This window comes from Protobothrops mucrosquamatus, unplaced genomic scaffold (genome assembly GCF_001527695.2).
Source record: "Protobothrops mucrosquamatus isolate PMUCROS unplaced genomic scaffold, P.Mucros_1.0 scaffold7, whole genome shotgun sequence".
NCBI lineage: Eukaryota > Metazoa > Chordata > Lepidosauria > Squamata > Viperidae > Protobothrops > Protobothrops mucrosquamatus.
The window spans coordinates 2429889-2448931 of NW_015386394.1; the positions used below are offsets into that span (position 1 = coordinate 2429889).

At 40.4% G+C, this 19043-nt stretch overlaps 2 protein-coding genes across 2 annotated transcripts in view; one reads left to right on the forward strand and one right to left on the reverse strand.

The window, feature by feature from the left end:
* Positions 1-7913, forward strand: part of RUVBL2 (RuvB like AAA ATPase 2) — a 13503-nt gene extending 5590 nt beyond the window's left edge. Inside the window, exons 6-15 of the mRNA XM_015810178.1 lie at positions 726-792; positions 933-1039; positions 1545-1638; positions 1979-2102; positions 3991-4085; positions 4785-4903; positions 5486-5605; positions 5765-5894; positions 6758-6872; positions 7577-7913. Of these exons, the coding sequence (XP_015665664.1) occupies positions 726-792; positions 933-1039; positions 1545-1638; positions 1979-2102; positions 3991-4085; positions 4785-4903; positions 5486-5605; positions 5765-5894; positions 6758-6872; positions 7577-7602 (997 nt within the window). The 3' untranslated portion in view covers positions 7603-7913. The remainder of the gene's footprint in view (positions 1-725; positions 793-932; positions 1040-1544; positions 1639-1978; positions 2103-3990; positions 4086-4784; positions 4904-5485; positions 5606-5764; positions 5895-6757; positions 6873-7576) is intronic.
* A 109-nt stretch (positions 7914-8022) lies between these two features.
* PNKP (polynucleotide kinase 3'-phosphatase) overlaps positions 8023-19043 on the reverse strand; it is a 19806-nt gene continuing 8785 nt past the window's right edge. The window contains exons 8-17 of the mRNA XM_015810212.2: positions 17788-17859; positions 17632-17680; positions 17109-17179; positions 15749-15841; positions 15235-15331; positions 12860-12921; positions 12667-12776; positions 12481-12568; positions 9893-9954; positions 8023-8321 (exon numbers count right to left, since the gene is read on the reverse strand). Of these exons, the coding sequence (XP_015665698.1) occupies positions 8201-8321; positions 9893-9954; positions 12481-12568; positions 12667-12776; positions 12860-12921; positions 15235-15331; positions 15749-15841; positions 17109-17179; positions 17632-17680; positions 17788-17859 (825 nt within the window). The 3' untranslated portion in view covers positions 8023-8200. The remainder of the gene's footprint in view (positions 8322-9892; positions 9955-12480; positions 12569-12666; positions 12777-12859; positions 12922-15234; positions 15332-15748; positions 15842-17108; positions 17180-17631; positions 17681-17787; positions 17860-19043) is intronic.

The following is a 19043-nucleotide window of genomic DNA, read 5'->3' on the forward strand; positions in this document are numbered from 1 at the left end:
GATCACCCTGATCTCTGGGGGCAGTTCGTTCCAGAGGGTGGGAGCTCCCACAGAGAAGGCCCTCCCCCTTGGGGTCGCCAGCCGGCACTGCCTGGCCGACGGCACCCTGAGGAGACCCACTCTGTGAGAGCGTACAGGTCGGTGGGGGGTAATCTGTGGCAGGAGGCGGTCTCGAAGGTAACCAGGTCCGGTGCCATGGTTCACGATAATGCTTGCCAACACAGCGTTAGACGCGCCCAAGAACTTTTGAGGCAATTCTGTTGGGATGTTTTTAATCAAACCCTCTCCCCAATAGCCCAGATTTGCTGCTGAGCGACTACTACTAAGGAATTTCAAACCTTGTAAGACATTATGACAAATGCCTCTATTTGAATGGCAATTATGTCAAAAACTAATGTAATGTTGTAGTTTTCTAATGTAAACGCAGGTTTATTTCCAAATTGCCCTCGTATTTATGTCTATGAAATGTTTATACACTGATTTTAGCTTGTTAGCTGCAATATTTTTTGTGTTGCTTTCAGTGGCATTTTGGCAATTACTGTGACACAATAAAACTAGAGTTACAGCTTTAGCTATTTAAATGGGAAGTAGAAACAAATTATTAAAAAAATTCTTGATTGACTTTGAAATTATATTTCCATTTATGCAAAAGGAGTCTTTCTGTAGTGAGACATGCTACCATATGTCTTTCTTTTTCTAATGAACATTTTAATGCCTTTTTACAGGGAAGAAACAGAGATAATTGAAGGCGAAGTTGTGGAGATTCAAATAGATCGTCCAGCAACTGGAACTGTGAGTTGATGCTAGAATAGAACAATAGGGGAAAGATGGAGTTGGTTTGTCCAATTGCCCAGTACTGGTTGTACTTACAGAAGTATCTTTGTTAAGGCCACGATCACTGGAGAATGTTGATTGCTCCCTTCCTGTTGCAGGGCGCCAAAGTTGGGAAGCTGACCTTGAAAACTACAGAGATGGAGACGATCTATGATTTGGGCACCAAGATGATAGAGTCACTGACCAAGGAGAAAGTACAAGCTGGGTGAGCTCTGGGCAAATAAGAGGAAAACAGTTGCAAGAGATAGCAAAAGACACATGAAAATCAAGGGCTTGTACTAGATAAGCAGTGGCAAAGAAATTTTTTATTTGTCTGGTTTCTAGAGAGTGACTTTGTCAAAATCACTCAGTGAATTCATGGTCAAGTACAGACTTGAATGTCAGTCTTTCTGATCTGATGCTTTTAACTCTTGTCTGTCCGGTTTTCCAGCAGTCATTGGGATAAGTTGTCATTGCTATCATTGTGGTTAATGGAGATCATACAATGAGAAGTGTGTATGTAGTAAAGCAAAAAGGATAGCAGACAGAGAACAGAAAATAAGTTCATCCTTAAAAAAAATATCTTCATTCTTCTTTCAGTTGTGAGTAGAAAAGAGAAATTAACTGGTACTTCTGATGTCATAGGAGACATTGAGTTTCTTAATGAAATGCCTTTCGTTCAATGTTGAATGGCAGGCCCAATCCAAAGTTACCTCTGTCTGTTTCTACAGGGATGTCATTACTATAGACAAAGCTACAGGAAAGATTACCAAACTAGGACGTTCCTTCACACGGGCCCGGGATTATGATGCAATGGGCTCTCAGGTATTGTCATGAGGCAGAAGGTAAATTTGGGAGAAGCTATAAAGAGACCCAAGGTTCACTATGGGGAGAAGGGGAGGCAGGGATTGGTACAGCTTTTACAGGCACTATAGACTCTGGCCAAGATGTGGAGAAGGTCTCTAGGCCCTGCTAAAGAATCCTGGGAAGCAGGAAGCAGAAAATTCTAGGAGAGTAGATAGTGCTGGGCTTAGTTAGATGCTATAACAGCTTTACATGTATCCATTTTTCAGATACTTTCTGTCTTGAGCTCAGAATTACAGGGTTGGGCTGGGAAGCGGTAAGTTAGGGAGGATTAAAGTTTAACTACATCTGTCTGATTTAGACAAAGTTTGTGCAATGCCCTGATGGAGAGCTGCAAAAACGCAAGGAAGTCGTGCATACAGTCTCACTACATGAAATTGATGTCATCAATAGCCGCACCCAAGGATTTCTGGCGCTCTTTTCTGGTAGGAAGGTGGAGTGGGAGGAAATGGAGATTCTGTATCAAAACTCTGGTGTTTGGTATTTTCAGTCAAGGAAGAAGTCATAGTTATTACACTGGATTCAAGATTCTAAGATACCATAGGACAGTGGTGGCAAACCTATGGCACGCGTGCCAGAGGCAGCACTCAGAGCCTTCTCTGGGGGCACGGGCACCATCACCCCAGCCCCGCCTCCCCCTGTGGCCCCCTCCTCACCAGCAGCCTCCCCCCCAGAGGAGAGTCACCCACAGGCACAGCCCGCGCAGAGCAGTGCAGCGAAGGACATAGCAGCCGGGCAGCAGGGACAAGACTCCACCCTCACGCCCCATCGCATGCAGAGGATGCTGCAGGGTGCGGGCGGAGGGCGTGGCTGCCATGGTGCTGCAGGGCCACCTGGGCGATCTGCGGTGGGTCATGGAGGCGGTAGGTGGCCCTGTGGGCAGGCGGGGCAGGGGACAGGGCGATTATTGGGCACTCGATGTCTAAAAGGTTTGCCATCACTGCCATAGGATATCATATACGTATGATATATAATATGATATGATTTATGTATATACAGGATACATAAAGATATCTTCCCTAAGTCTCTTAATGTAGCTTTTCAGTTTATGCCAGTTAGATCACAAATCCTATTATTTTATGGTGGCTGGAGAGTGTAGAAGTTTCTAATTCACTATAGCTATATGATTGGCAAAAAATGATCAATAAGTTTAATACAGGACAGCAGTTCCTTTATAATTGTTATGTCCTATAGTCCAACACAAATAATAGCATTCCAGTGTAATGTAAATTTTGAATGGAACAACCGGGGGGGGGGGGGCAGGGAAGTTCCATAGCTTATACTTTTCTAACTTTAAGCCTGTGGAATTTATGGAATATTTATTGTTATTAATAAAAATGTAAAAAAATGTTTTTGGCAGTTTATGTGCAGATGATATAGGAAACATAAAGATTGTGATATTTATGTAATGGTAATTAACAATAAGGGTTCTATAACCCAGATAGATTGTGTATTTTAACGTATTGAAATTATATCTGATAGTTAGATAGATGGGAAATGTAAATATGGGATAACAGTGGGTATAATCTTCATCATTTACTCTTTTTCTTTTATTTATTTACCTAAAAGTATTTTGGATAGTATTTTGAGAAATTGTAATTATTGAACCCTTATTAAGTGAGAAAATATCTCCCAAGCCGTAAAACAGAAAATGGCTTTTGGGGTGGGGTGGGGTGTAATCTTGCATTTTTAAAAAAATGCTTGTTAACATTATTATATTAATAATGTTAATAAACTTTAGTATGAAAAGAAGTAAGAAACAAAGGGTAAATGATTCTTATATATCAGTGATGGCAAATCTTTTAGAGACCGAGTGCCCAAACTGCAATCCAAAACCCATTTATGTATCGTCGGGTGCCGGGTGGGCATGGCCCATTGGGTGGCTGTGGCCAATTGGGTGGGCGTGGCCCATTGGGTGGCTGTGGCTGCGGTGGTAACGGCAGACTGGGTGGGACTAAAAAGTTCAATCAATCAATTCCAACTTTGCGAGATCTTTTTTTTCCTGCGAGAAGTTGAAATTGATTGATTGAACCTATTTTTTTGCACATGGCGGCGGAGGCCTAAAGCAAAAAAGTTTTATAAAACCCAGCAGAAGGCCTAGGACTGGGGCAATGGCACACGTGCTCACAGAGAGGGCTCTGCGTGCCACCTGTGGCACGCGTGCCATAGGTTCGCCACCACGGTTATATGATTCTCTCCTTTCTACTCTTTGAATTAAAGTGAGGAATTTTTAGATTCCATCTACATATTGAGATGAAAAGTATGGGTAACAGTGACTCATGTTTCCTCTCATTTCTGACCCTACATTTTCAGGTGACACAGGAGAAATAAAGTCAGAGGTGCGGGAGCAGATAAATGCAAAGGTAGCAGAGTGGCGAGAAGAAGGCAAAGCTGAGGTGATCCCTGGGGTGAGTTGTACATTTTAGAATGTAGAGTAAATCTCCAGGCCATCTCCCTCATTTTGTAGTCCTTACCAACCATTTATTCAGCAACCAAACTTAAGGTGTTGAAAAAATAAGTTTACAACTAGTTTATGATCATTTATGACCTTTATAGTGTCCTTCAGTCACTTGATCATGATTATAATCAGTGCACATTGTGCTTGACCTGTTTGGGAGGGGGGATGTTTCCATTAATTTGTAGAGCAGAGAGATTGGAAAAAAGGGGAGTTCAAGAGAGTAAGCCATTTGTACACATTAAAAGCAGTGCAGTTGCACCAGCAGCAAGTAAGAGAAAAGGAAATATTACCTACAGAAATCACTTGCTCCCCACCCACAGAACAGAAATATTGGAGAAGAAAGGATTTCAAGAGAGTAAGCTGTTTACACAATAAGAAAGATAAAAAGTCCCTTGAGCGGTCAGAAGGGCAGAGGAATGGTTAGTAGACAAACGAAAGCCAAAGGTGTGAAACTGAATACCCTTTTCTCTTTTTAGCCAGAAAGCATAGTGACGGTCATGTAATTCCCCACTTAGTAATCACTTCATTTAGCAGAGGAGTTGCCAGTCCTACTTAGAATCATTAAGTGAGGACTATTTGTATTTTATTTCTGACTTAAAAGTTCTGGAAGGATAAACCTTCTCCCATATATTTCCTCCCTATTCTATAGGTTCTCTTCATTGATGAAGTCCATATGCTGGATATTGAGTGTTTCTCCTTTCTGAATCGAGCCCTGGAGAGTGACATGGCACCCGTCCTCATCATGGCCACCAATCGTGGCATCACTCGGTTGGTATCAGGCCGAAAGATCTCACTATGGAGAAATGCATTAAAAATCAGCTTCTACAGTACCCAGATTCTGTGAACTCTAGGCAGGAGTCCTGTTCTTCTTTGCCCTGCATAATTGATTGCCTTTGATAGGCTCGTTAGGGCTCTGAAATGATTGTAATGCTTATATGGATCATTACTCCCTGTTAATGAGATTAAAATTGAAATGCAATGAGATTTTGTTCTGTGCACTGAAGGAAGACAATGAGATATTGATAGACAAAGATACAGTTGAAAGAAAGATTACACATGTACTCTTTGCCAAGCGGAGAGTTGTTATAAAATATTAGAGATGCTGGATGTTTTTAGTAAAGTCAGCTAAGATTGCACAGAAACTATTGTTCTCAAGTAATGACTTTTAATGGGACAATATCAAACAAAGGTGAATGAGGCAATAAATGATGTAGATTTATTTATATTCATTCAGAAAGGAAAACCTGTTGTCCAAAGATGACCCCTTAGCATTAGATCTACATGCTATTCTTTCTACTGGCTTATTAATCCTGTGGACCCCCTTGTTAATTTCTTTTCCTTGCAATGCAGAATTCGTGGCACCAACTATCAAAGCCCCCATGGCATTCCTATTGACCTGCTGGATCGTATGCTGATTATTTCAACCTCTCCGTACAGTGATAAGGAGACCAAGCAAATATTGAAAATCAGGTGAGGAGTACATTGTATCAGTTTCTGCCCTGAAACAATGCTCCTACATATTTCCTGTATCACAGTTGCCCCCTTCCCAACTACACCCTTACAATCGTATATTTTTCTACTTGAGATGAGGCATTTTGTATGTTGATTATAGTCAGGCTTCTCTTTCAGGTGTGAAGAGGAAGATGTTGAGATGAACGAAGATGCCTATACAGTACTAACCCGCATTGGTTTGGAGACTTCCCTCCGCTATGCCATCCAGCTCATCACAGCAGCCAATTTGGTGTGTCGCAAAAGAAAGGTAAGCTCAGACCTTGGTATGGATCAGGCAGGAACCATGGATAGAGTTATATCACTATTTATGGACAGCTTTAAAATTTGCCCAGTATGTTGATAAGATTAAAAGTTTATTAATAAAAAAGAACTGAGAGACATAAAGCAAATTTGGAGTGTAATTATAATTTTGAGATCTTGATGGTTATATATTGAGTCCGGAAAACTCTTTCCAGCTTGTTCCTTTTACCCAGAGACTCAGACATGTAGAAGGAAATTGCATATCCACTTGTATTTGTATTGTTTACTCAATGAACTAAAATCTTCACTTTTTCACACGCTTTTTATATTCCTACAAAACTGAAAATCTTATAGGCTTATGCCAAAAGAATCAGTGTCGAAAGTATTTGTGATATCTTCTTGATTGCAACGGCTCCTGAAGTCAAGATTCCCATAAATTTCTTATTTCCCATGTTGGTTGTTCCCATGTTGGTAGTTGTCTCACACCTCCCAGTACTATGGTGCATTATTGCTTCATCCGCTTCACATGAAAACAGTGTTATTTTGGCAAACCTTGTTCATAACGTGTCTTCTTCGTGGTCATCACTGGGGAAACTTATTTTTTGAAAGGAGCCTTTCTTGGCTGTTTTGTGCAAAATTTCAGATTCTGCTTACTCAACACAAATACTGTACATGACATAGAACTATCCATCATCATTAGCCTGTGGCAATTATTCCAAATCTTCACAATAATTACTGTATACTTATTCTGACAGTAAATATACCGTGCAGAACAGTTTTCCTACTTTAATGGTGGAGTTAGTGAGGGTCCTTTTCATGGGTTGCTGCCTGTGTACCAGAAATACTCACTTTTTCCTTTCATGTCCTCAGGGCACAGAGGTTCAGGTTGATGACATCAAGCGTGTATATTCTCTGTTCCTGGATGAGTCACGCTCCACTCAATACATGAAAGAATATCAAGATGCTTTTATGTTTAATGAACTCAGTGAGTAAAAGTATGAGTGAAGAATAACGAGAGCTCTCCCAGTCCTAAAACCATCTTCCCCTATAGCAGCCATTTTCCCTAATGGCAACATTTATACCCTGTGTGATAACGCTTGGGTTAAAAAAAGCAACATGCTAAATTATGAACTATCTAAGTACATTTTGGTAATATGTTATATGAACTCAAATTGTTCTATTGAAGTTAAGACTTAACCATCAAGTATACAAATTAATTGTAAACAATTGAGCTCTCTAACTTAAGCCAGGCCACCAAAGGTTAGGACTCCACATCTTGTTGTTTTTTTATAGTAACATGAATGATTTGATCATGTACCAAGCTTTCCCATAGCAAAAGACCATCATGTTATGGTTTGACTGCCAGAAAGTATGAAAGCTGCTAAATAGAATATGAAATGGGAATGTAGAACAAGATGATCCAAGGTGCAGGCTGACAAGTATGGGCACTTTTGATGCTAGTGCCCTTTATTTGGTCCTTGGTCTCGACTGCTGTAGGCTTCCTAATATTAATTTGTAAAAAGAATTCTGTGATTATGTGGGAACATGAGGAATTTCACAGAGTTGAAATTTTAAGAACAGGCCCTTTTAAACAACAACTTTATTTGTTGAGGATAATCTCCTGCTTGTCCCCCAAATCAACTTAGTAGTGTTTCTCCACCTTGAAGATGTTTTGTTTTTATTTTTCAGGAGGGGAGACCATGGATACATCATGATAAGGTTTAAATACCCAGATCAGAGGGAGTGTGAATTGATATTCCTTTTCTGGTTATTAGTTTTTTGTACAAATAAAACTGGATTTCCTGAATTTCTGCTTGTTTCGAATTGGAAAGGCAACAAAAATCAGTTTTTATTATTTCAATAATTGTTTCCTGTGTGTCTTTACTGTGCTGTAATGGAAATCCATTACAGCATTGCTTGTTGCTCTGTAAATATGGTTCTTTTCTCAAACAGATTTAAGTCTGTTAAATTCTGCAAGCTTTTTTTCTGTGACACAACATTCAGACCCTCATAAAAGGATTATATATAATATTTTTATATATTAGCATTGTCTCTTTCTTTTCCATAAAATAGCCCATAATGTTGAGTGGAGAGGCTTATAAGAAAAGACAAAAGCAGTTTGACTTTCAAAACTTTATTTCAGATACCTTCTGGAAAAAAGTCATTATAGGAATGCCTCTGCCCCTTTTAGAGTTTCAGGCCAATTACAAAGTTTGACCGCAGAGAGAACTTAGGCACTCCATACATGTGCCTTTTCTGGCAAAGGCAGGACAACAAAACAACCGTGTCCAATATCATGTTGCTGGTTTGATGTCAACCTTCTGAAAACTGCCGGTAAAGTGATTCTAATTTGGAGTCTGTAAACTGAGGCACAAAATTAATCTTGAGAATTTCAGAGAAACCCTCCTCGAGGGATGGCTCCACATACTTGCTCCTGTTAAAAAGAAAAATAATCATTAAGTAGTCCCCAGGGTTGGGAACATTTCTTCTTCTTCTTGTGCCATATCCGTTATCGGATGTTGGCGATCCTGTTTTTATCAGCAGCCGCATGAAAAAGTGCTGCCGAGTTTTGTCCAAACCAGATTTTGAAGCCATTTGCAGAGTTTTATTTAGCCATGCTATTGGGTTTTTTTGCAAGGATGGAAAGTGCCTAAGAAAGCAAAAAGTCAATAGTGACAACCCATGACCTATGGCCATTCTTCTTTCTAGATGTAATATAGGTTTGCCCTATTTTACATTTCCCCCTCCCTTCATGAGAGGTCCAGTGACATCTATCCCTGCAGGTGGGAGGTGGAACAAAGGGAGCCACTGACTGCAACACACATTCCAGTGTGTTTCAAAGGGCCCTCTCCTTCCAGAGAGAAAGGCTTACCTATCAACTGCTAGTGCAAGGCACCCCCCCCCTCCACGTGAACCCTCTCTCCCAACAAACACCGGTTGCTTCCTTGTCCTTCCTCGCCAGCCCTCACCATTAGAGAGAATTTACTTCTGGCCTCAGTGCAAAGCAGCCAATGGCTGATTGGACATAGGGACCAGAGGGAGGCAGGAAAAAGGGTGGGGGTATGTCTCTCCCATCTCTCCTTGCACCATGCAACCTGTGTATTCTTGGGAAGTATAATTGGAAGGCATGGCACTGAAGGGACTCCCAACTTTCCCAAATTTCATTATCACGGGGATCATGGATTTTGGCATCCTGTATATTGGCCCATTAGAATTAGCTTAGTTGAATAATTATTGGCCTATACCCGTGGTGGCAAGCCTATGGCATGTGTGCCAGAGGCGGCACTCAGAGCCCTCTCTGTGGGCACACGCGCCGTCACCCCAGTCCTAGGCCTTCAGCTGGGTTTTATAAAACCTTTTCGCTTTAGGCCTCTGCTGCCATGTGCAAAAGAAAAAAAAGGTTCAATCAATTTCAACTTCTCATGGGAAAAAAAAAGATCTTGCAAAGTTGGAATTGATTGAACTTTTTAGTCCCACCCAGTCTGCTGTTACCACCGCAGCCACGCCCAGCCAATTGGCCACACCCACCCAATGGGCCACACCCAGCCAGCACTCAACGATGCATGTGGGTTTTGGGTTGCAGTTTGGGCACTCCGTCTCTAAAAGGTTCGCCATCACTGCCCTATACTTTCCAGCTTCATCCAATTGAAGCTTGCAGATATGAGAGTTTTATTTCTTTATAGAGAAGTAAAGAAAAGAAGGAGTTTTATTCAGATAACTCCTTGATTATTGTTGGGGGGCAATATGCTGACTGTAAACCGCTTAGAGCTGTAAAATACTGTGAAGCGGTATATAAGTCTTAAGTGCTATTGCTATTATATTTGGCAGGGAAAGCCTGTAACTTAACATCTCGAGAACCGCTAATTAGCTTTTTGAATTCAACTTCTGGAAATAAGTGTTACAGCTACTTCTAAATCTCCAACAAAAGTAGCTTAGTACTCTGAGAATAAATGCCCAAGAAGGAATAGTTTTTCATTCCTGTTCCCCCTCTTTTCAGAAACTTACTTATAGGTATTCAATACAATGTTATTCACAGGCACATGTTCTTTTTCTGTCATCTCTCGGAACTAAAAAGGAAAAAGCAGAGCATTCTAGTCAGCAGAACATAGTGATGGGAAAAACAAATTGGATAGTATTTAAGTTTCAAAACAAATACAGTACAGGGAGTCTTTGACTTATGAGCCCAAATTTTGTGTTACTAAATGAGAAAGTTATTAAGTGAATTTTGCCTCACTTTACAATCTTTCTTGCCACAATTGTTAAGTAAGTCACTACAGTTAAGTTAGTAACACAGTTGTTAAGTGAATCTGGCTTCCCCATTGACTTTGCTTGTCAGAAGGTTGCAAAACATGAAAATATGACCCCAGGATACTTGCAACACTCATAAACCAGTTGCCAAGCATCCAAATTCTGATCACATGACCATGGGGATGTTGCAATGATCTGAAATGTGAAAAACTGTCATAAGTCACTTTTTTCAGTAACGTAACTTCCAACAGTTACTAAGGCTACCTGTAGTCCTCAACTTCCAATTGCAATTGGTACTGAAATCTTCATTGCTAAGTGAGGCACTTGAAAAGTGCCACCACATTGTTTAGTGATGGCAATCCCAGTTGCCACCATTAACCGAGGCAACTTCCTGCCTGACATTTCATAACCAGAAGCTGTGAATGCTTCAACACTGGAAGTTTTTAAGAAGAGACTGGACAATCATTTGTCTGAAATGGTACAGGATTTCCTGCTTGAGCAGGGGGTTGGACTAGAACAGGGGTAGGCAATCTTGGCTCTTTTATGACTCGTGGACCAGCATAGCTGGCTCAGGAATTCTGGGACTTGAAGTCCACGAGTCATAAAAGAGCCAAGGTTGCCTACCCCTGGACTAGAAGATCTCCAAGGTCCCTTCCAACTCATCATCATCATCATTATTAATTATCCCAAGTCCTTGGGGAAACTGCAAGTCCTAGGTAGCTCATATGCAGGTAGGCAGGTAAGTGGCTGCTCTGCGTGGGGGAGGGTGTAGGGGAGATATGACAAGGGTCAAGGAGGGAGCAAGGGGATGTACAAGGAAAGTTAGGTGAGGCTGGGAGAAGGTGTAAGGGAGATGCAGCAAGGGTTAGGGTGTGCAGGAAGTATAGCGAGTGTTTAAGGGCATTGCGTGGATTGGGGAGGGTGTGAGAAGCGGTGAAGCTCAGGGAGGGTATGCAGGGGTGTGCAAGTGGCCAGCGTTATGGAGTGTAGAGGGGCTGGGGGAGGTTCCGTAGTTAGGGGAGACTTTCTGCAATCTGCAACCTTCCCAATTGGCTTCCCCAGACTTTTTGGGGAAGTCAGCAGGGAAAGTTGCAAATGACAATCATTATCATGGAGTCCTGAAACTGGTCGTAAATACAAGTCAGTTGCCAAGTGCCCAAAATCATATGATCGCAAGGATGCCTAGAATTCTGAGAATCGGTTGTAACCAGTATTTGTTCAGCACCATTGTAACTTTGGTCACTGAATGAATATTATACATGAGAGGTCCTCGGTGCTCTGAGCTTATTTTCTTGCAGATGTTTCATTTCCTAAACTAGGTAATATCATGAATGCTAGTTTTAATGTTATCTAGTAACCTAGTTAGTGCTAACCTAATGTTACCTAGTTAGGGTAATGAAACGTCTGCAAGAAAACATGAAAGCTCAGAGAGTACCAAGGACCCCTCATGTCAACCCTGAGTTACAAATGTTCTCCTTTATTGGAATATTATAAATCAAGGACTACTTACTCATTTAGAGAGGGACAGTAGAACATCATTTATCTACAGGGAACACCAGGTACTGATTTGGCTAATGGGATAAATAATTTTTAGGAAGGGCTTTGTCAGGTCTTGTAAGATTCCAGAATCAAATCTTTCACCTTCAAAGACAGAATACTTGCACTAGAAAAAACTGCAAGCTACCAACGCTACATTCATTTTTAGGCAAAAATGTGACTTATGGCAAAAAAAAATTTCTAGGGATGTAAAACTATTCAGATTCAATGTGGAAAAGATGTGTTGGTCTATCTATATCTGTCAGTGGCTCTTGAAGCACCTTCTTCAAACCTGAATAGTGGCACACTTCTAATCTACTTACAAACTCATGTATTTTTGGAGATGCCATAATTTATACATAGCTTGCTACTGCTCTGTGTCAATGGTTCTAGAATTTAGATTCCTGGTTGGATTATAAGAGAAAAGGAGGGAATCCTGCAAGTCCTCAAGAGGAGTGGAGAAGGGGACTGAATTCAAAGAAATTTGTTTCCCAATTGAAGAAGGTATATCATGGTATAAGGCAGCAATTTTAAAATGGGTGGACTTTTTAAAATTCTGCCTTTATTATTTTAATAATTCAAGATTGTGAACATGCCTAATACTCCTTCCTTTTCCTAGTTTCCCTTGAACAGCAACTCTGTGTGGTGAGTTGAACTCAGAGTAACTGGCCTAAAGAAACGGACTAGAACTTAGTTTGCTGGTTTCTAGCTTGGTGCCTCAACCACTAGACTGAGCTGGTTCACTGGGAATTGAAGTCCACCCATCTTAAAATTGCTGAGATTGAGAAACAGTGATCCAAAGTACTTACTCTGTTGTTATGCTTGGCTTGTTCCAATGAGGCAGTAAAAAGAAAGCAGCGGCAGGGAACCTTGGCCTTCTTAGCACATTCAGTGTACCTAGATAAGGGAGCAGCATTTTAATTTCTCAACTTGTCCAATTCTTTTCCATCTTTGGGCTTGCAGCTTAAACATCTGCTAAAGGGCAGAACCTTTACCTGCTTCTTGATTCCAGGTCAGGATTGGTATTATCCACTACTACACTCTTTCCTGCTTGCAGTGATGTTTCACACAATGTCACACATTTCTTCCATGAACCAAGTGTGTCCTGAAGGGGAGAAAAGCAGGATGTAAAGGAAGGAAGGAAGCAATAAAACATGGTGAGAAGAGTTTTAATCTCCCATTGCTTACCTGGTTGATGTATGCATATCCAACTGAAACCAAATGTTTCTTCAAAAAAGTTGATTTGCCAGCTGGAGTGAAGAAAAATAAAGGGGAGAGGGAGTATAAACAGTGGAGTAGAGCAGAGATTTCTAAAAGTCTAGAGAATTAAAAAAACATCGGCAATACATGCCTTAATATGGGCACACATTTTTCTAAAATGGCATCCACGTTCCTTGCAACATTCACAACTGGCAGTCAAATAGATACAGTCAAATAAGATACAGAAGGATCTGGACAGACTTGAACACTGGGCACTATCTAACAAAATGAAATTCAATGGTGAAAAAAGCAAGGTTCTACATTTAGGCAAGAAAAACCAAATGCACAAGTACAGCATAGGTGGCACCTTGCTCAATAGTAGTAACTGAGAGGGACCTCGGAGTCCTAGTGGACAATCACCTAAATATGAGCCAGCAGTGTGCTGCAGCTGCCAAAAAGGCCAACACAGTGCTAGNCATAAAGAAGAGGGAGTCAAGCTATTTTCCAAAGCGCCTGGAGGCAGGACAAGAAGCAATGGGTGGAAACTAATCAAGGAGAGAAGCAATCTAGAACTAAGGAGAAACTTCCTGACAGTGAGAACAATTAACCAGTGGAACAACCTGCCTCCAGAAGCGGTGAATGCTCCAACACTGGAAGTTTTTAAGAAGAGACTGGGCAGCCATTTTCCGAAATGGTATAGGGTTTCCTGCCTGAGCAGGGGGTTGGACTAGATGACCTTCAAGGTCCCTTCCAACTTTACTATTATTATTATTATTATTATTATTGTTATTATTATTATTATTATTATTATTATTATTATTATTATTATTATTATTATTATTATTATTATTATAAAAGACATGATAAAAAATCAAATCCTTACTTTCACAACATGTGCACAAACATAACCACAGTTTCAACACAGTTTCAACCATACTAGACCAAGCCAAATCCAAAAATGCTAGAGAATTCCTGGAAGCCTGGCACTCTGACAAATTGGCCATCAATAGACATAAACATCTATATGCCATTCAAGACAGACAATCAACAAGCGAAAAAGGGAACCAAAAGACCAGAATACCTCTTGACCAGCACACTCATATGAACAGAAATTAACACCAACAATCAAGACCAACAATCAAGAAGCAAACAATATCCCAATCAAGAACTGCCAAACAAGTTAATAGTAAACAGCCCAACTAAAGAACCACCAAGACCACTCCCATTAACATTGATAGGGCAAGCCACTAGATCAGTGATGGCGAACCTTTTAGAGACCAAGTGCCCAAAAATCGCCCCCACCCCATCCCCCGTTCCCGCCCCACCTGCCCACAGGGCCACCCACCGCTTCCATGGACCACCACAGATTGCCCAGGTGGCCCAGCAGCACCATGGTGACCACACCCTCTGCCTGCGATCCGCAGCATCAGCTGCACACGACAGGGCGCGAGGGCGGAGTCTTGTCCCCGCTGCCCGGCTGCTATGTCTTGGCTGTGCTGCTCCGCATGGGCTATGCCTGGGGGTGACTGTTCTCCAGGGGGCTGCTGGTGAGGAGAGGGCCACGGGGGGAGGCAGGCATGGGGCGATGGCATGTGTGCCCACAGAGAGGGCTCTGAGTGCCGCTTCTGGCACATGTGCCATAGGATCGCCACCACTGCACTAGATTATAAAATGAGAGCAAAGCCCACTCCTTATTAGCACTGATGATGTTACCTAGCCCAGATAATGTCTGCCAGAAAACAATCAAGCTCAGAGAGCACCAAGGACCCCTCACTTCAACCCTGAGCTACAAATATTTTCTTATCTGGTAGGGCTGTGTAACATTCCAGATTCCCACCAGAAAAAAAAGATCCACACTGGGTGTAAGGCTCATCGTGGAATTTCCTTATGAATTTTCCAGTAGCTTTAAGGACTTGCTAATAGTATGCATCTCACATCAGTTCCAATCACCATTTCTCTTTTGAAACAGGATTACTGCATTTCTTTATTTCTAAACACCGAAAATAAAATTTATTTTTCAGAATATTCCTCTTCTACAGCACAACCTCTTCTGAGGAGCAGATTATCTCATGTTCCTGGCTAATCAAGTGGGGGGAAGCTTAAAGAAGTTTCTTTACACAACACATTAACTCATGATTAAATGAACTATGGTTTATTGAATTCCAGGCTTCATGCTGCACTCTAACTAGCCAACTACTTGTTAAACAAACGTACACAAAGCCCATCAAATGGTTGTGACTGAAACTAGTTCTGGGCTCACCACTTGACCATATGGAAATCTAGCAGATGACAAGACCAAAAGTTCAGAGAACTTGAAGGCTTCACGTTTTACAGGCTCCTTAGGTGCACAGATGATCACTCACCAGCAGGGAAGCCAACAGCCACAACCAATTCCGAGGAAGATGGGATCAGGCAAGCATTGGGGGGATCATACAGTTGAGCTTTAGGATCCACTGCCCGCTAGATTAGGGGGTAAAGAGAAAAGCAGTGTTTTAATACTAAAATATAAATTTGAAACCTGGATTTGCCCTGCAAATCTTGATTGTGCCTAATTTTTTTAACCTGTTCTTCTAGTTTTGCAGTTTATTAGATCTTACTGGGCCCAGTATCATTAATGTCAAAACCCACATATTTTTCAAGAAGCAGAGTATTAATATAACGTGAATGTAAAAGAACATAGTTTAAAATAATGCTTACTTTATGAAACAGAACAGCATTTCTCTTGTCGTTTTCAATGACTTTATTATTTTAACCTGGTGCAACTTCTAGATCAGGGGCTTTACTTTTTATGATAAAACAATAAATAATATAAAAAGATAACAAATAAATAAATGCTGGAAGAGAAGCTAGTTTAAAAGAGACAGAAAAGTGACTCACAGGGTCAAAGTCGGGAAGTGCAAATGGTGCCTGTTTCCAACCCAGGAAATATTCTTCAGGCGTGTGGAAGGGAAGCCCAACATTCAAAGCAAACTGTGTGAATAAGCAGAATAGCTTTTAATGCGGAGGAAGCAGGTTTTCTGGCTTCCTGAAGATATGTGTGCTCAAATCCAAGTACATCCAGTTCGCCTCTGATCCTGTTCATTTTGCATCACTTGTTTCTAGGTTTGCTGAAAATCTGAACCTGGGACCAGACCTGAGATAATGCATATAACCTTTCGCCTACAAAGATTTCACTACTGACACATTATCTTTCTTTTTACAGACTAAGAGATAGTAGCTTGTTTTAAAAGAAAAAGGTTCAGACTGGCTGCCAAATTTCTTACTAAAGCTATTCTTTTTAGTTTCAGATGTTTGTAATTTTTGATGCAAAAAATAATTGCTGTAGCTCTTAAAGCAGCACTAGGAGAATCTGTGGGTCTTGGCATAATGCTGAATCCCAAATCTGAGCAGCTCCAGAGTCACAGGATTCCTGTTCATACGTGAAAGTGAGTAAATTGGAAGGAATAATGCAGATGTGAAGACTACCCACTCATAGTTGTATATTCTCTGCTGGTGCTATTCTAGCTCTGGCTGTGGAGAAATGCATATCCATGCAGCTTTTCTACATTTGTTCCCAGCAATAAACCCCTGCAAATTCCTCTTTTTCACTGTTTAGATTGCCAAATCCTTTCGAGACCTCTAATTATCTTTGTTTGCCCCTAGAAATTTAATTAACTTTATAGCCCTGTTTAGCTTAATTATGACTTCTATAATTTAGAGTAAATATTTTGAACTTTAGCAGTTCTTACATTCAAACAAAGAAATGATCATATATATAATTCTGGCTCAGTTTTCCTATTTATTATAGGATATAGTAGAGATTTAAAGAGGGGGAAATAAAATGAGAGAGGTAAAAATATCTCTTCCAATTTTACTGGAAAAGTATTAAAAACTGCCTAACATGCTTAAAAAAAGTGGCTAGCATTTTTTGATTATTTTTTTTTAAAGTTGGGTTTATTTTATCTCAAGAGGGAAAAAATAAATGTATAAACTCTGAATCTGACTGAAAGGAGAAAGGGAAACCTACCGTCACGCTGAATCCTGCACACATAGTCCTTGTGTCAAACTATCATATCATAGACAACTAAAGACTAAAGAGACCTATCAATCATCCTGAAAGCTGGATTAAAAACAAAAGAAACAGTAGAGATACGTGTGCTCTCAAATTGATTATATTTTCATCCCAAAAGTTCAAAATGATTAATCCTCAGACAAGAAAGACTGTAAGATGTATGAAGGAGTAGGTTTTCCCTCTTACCAGACGGTCACTGCAAGAAAAATCTTTCTTCTTCTGCCCAGGGGCCCAGTTTGCTGGACGTCCAGCAGCATCTATGGAAGGGAAGAAAGATATGAACACATCCATTACCATGAGATGGGAAACTGATCCCTAGGATATCAATAATAACTTTAAAAACTGGGCTTTGACTGTGAAGGCCTAGAAATATCATTGGCTAGGACAACAAAGGTAGATTCTGGGAGTGAGTCAAATCTACTCTTCTACTGTTATATCAAATGGCCTTCCTGGTGGCAGAACTCACCCTGGTGGCACATGGTTAGAATGTAGTATTGCTAGCTAACTCTGCCCACAGCCATGAGTTCAATCCTGACGGGCTCAAGGTTGACTCAATCTTCTATCCTTCTGAGGTTGGTAAAATGAGGACCCAGTTTATTGGGGGCAATATGCTAACATTGTAAACCACCCAGAGAGTGCTGTAAAGCACTATGGGGCTGTCATATAAGTCTATGTGCTATTCCTATTGCTTCCTTTGTGCTTGACTCACCTCCTACATAGACACTGTCTTGCAAAGACACTTCTAAGCCACCATTTGCCTTGAAAGAAAGGGGAGAGAGAGAAAAAGGGAAAATCCAGACATGGAATGGCAGACTATGCTTTTGCTCTTCCCAGCCCTCTCCATACACACACCCTCTTTTAGTACCTTTTTGCACAGATAATCCCACATGCCAGGGACAGGTTTGCGGTACATTCCTGAATGGGTTGCCACAAAGACCTGCAGAGAAAGGGAGGTAATAAAAATGAATACTGGTTAGACTTGGATTATTATGTGATTATTCCTGTACTCAGTTCTGGGAAGTCCGGGGGGGGGGGAGGGGAGAAGGGGATTAGGGGATAGAAATTATAAAAATTGATGTATTTATATATTATAGGTAAATAATGGAATTGTATTAAAAAGAGGAGATGCTCGGCTGGTACCCCAAACTGCATTTGATGAGGTGGTTAAGAAGGGAGATGGGATGTAGGGAGGTGGAAAGGAGGAAAGAGGAGAGGCTGTGGGCTTAGGGGGAGGAAGGAAGAGGAAAGTGAATGAGGGTGGATGCAGGGCGAGGACTGCCGAGCGTCTCCAAAAACGTATTGAGCAGGATTATTATTATTATTATTATTATTATTATTATTATTATTATTATTATTATTATTATTATTTGTTTTAAGTAAATGCATCGTATTTGTTTTATTTATTGTTTGTTTGTTTTTTTGGGTTTTTTTTGAAAATTTTTATTTTTAAAGTAGAAAAAATTATACATCTTTCAAACATAAAATGCATTAACATACATACATTTCCATTCTAACATTACACATTTTAGTTATATAACTATTAATGCATACTTATAATACCATCCCAACTCTCTCCCCACCCCTTTATCCCCCTTCCCCTCCCTTCCCCTCCCTCACTTCCCAGAACTGAACACAGGGTTACCAAGCCATTATAATATCCACAACTTATCTACCATACTCTCTAATTTTAAAATAAACAACATCCTAATTTCTTTAACCCCCTTCATAACATTCATTCTACTAACATAAGAAAAAAAATTATTCATAACCTACATAATAATTTTTTATCTCATATCTCTTCTGTATATAAACTATCCATCTTTCCCATATTTTAATATATCTTTCCTGATATTGATCTTTCAAATACGCGGAGATTTTTGCCATCTCCGTCAGGTTAGAAACCTTATTTCTCCATTCATCCGTTGAAGGCAAGTTTTTTTGTTTCCAGTATTGAGCTATTAATAATCTTGCTGAAGTAATAAGATTTAACATCAAAGTCACTTCTTGAGTATTTAAATCTTCGGTTATCCCTAACAAAAATAGCTGCGGTGTGAATTTTATTTTCTTTTTAAAAATATTTTGGGTAATCCACCATATTTTGATCCAAAATGCTTTTATTTC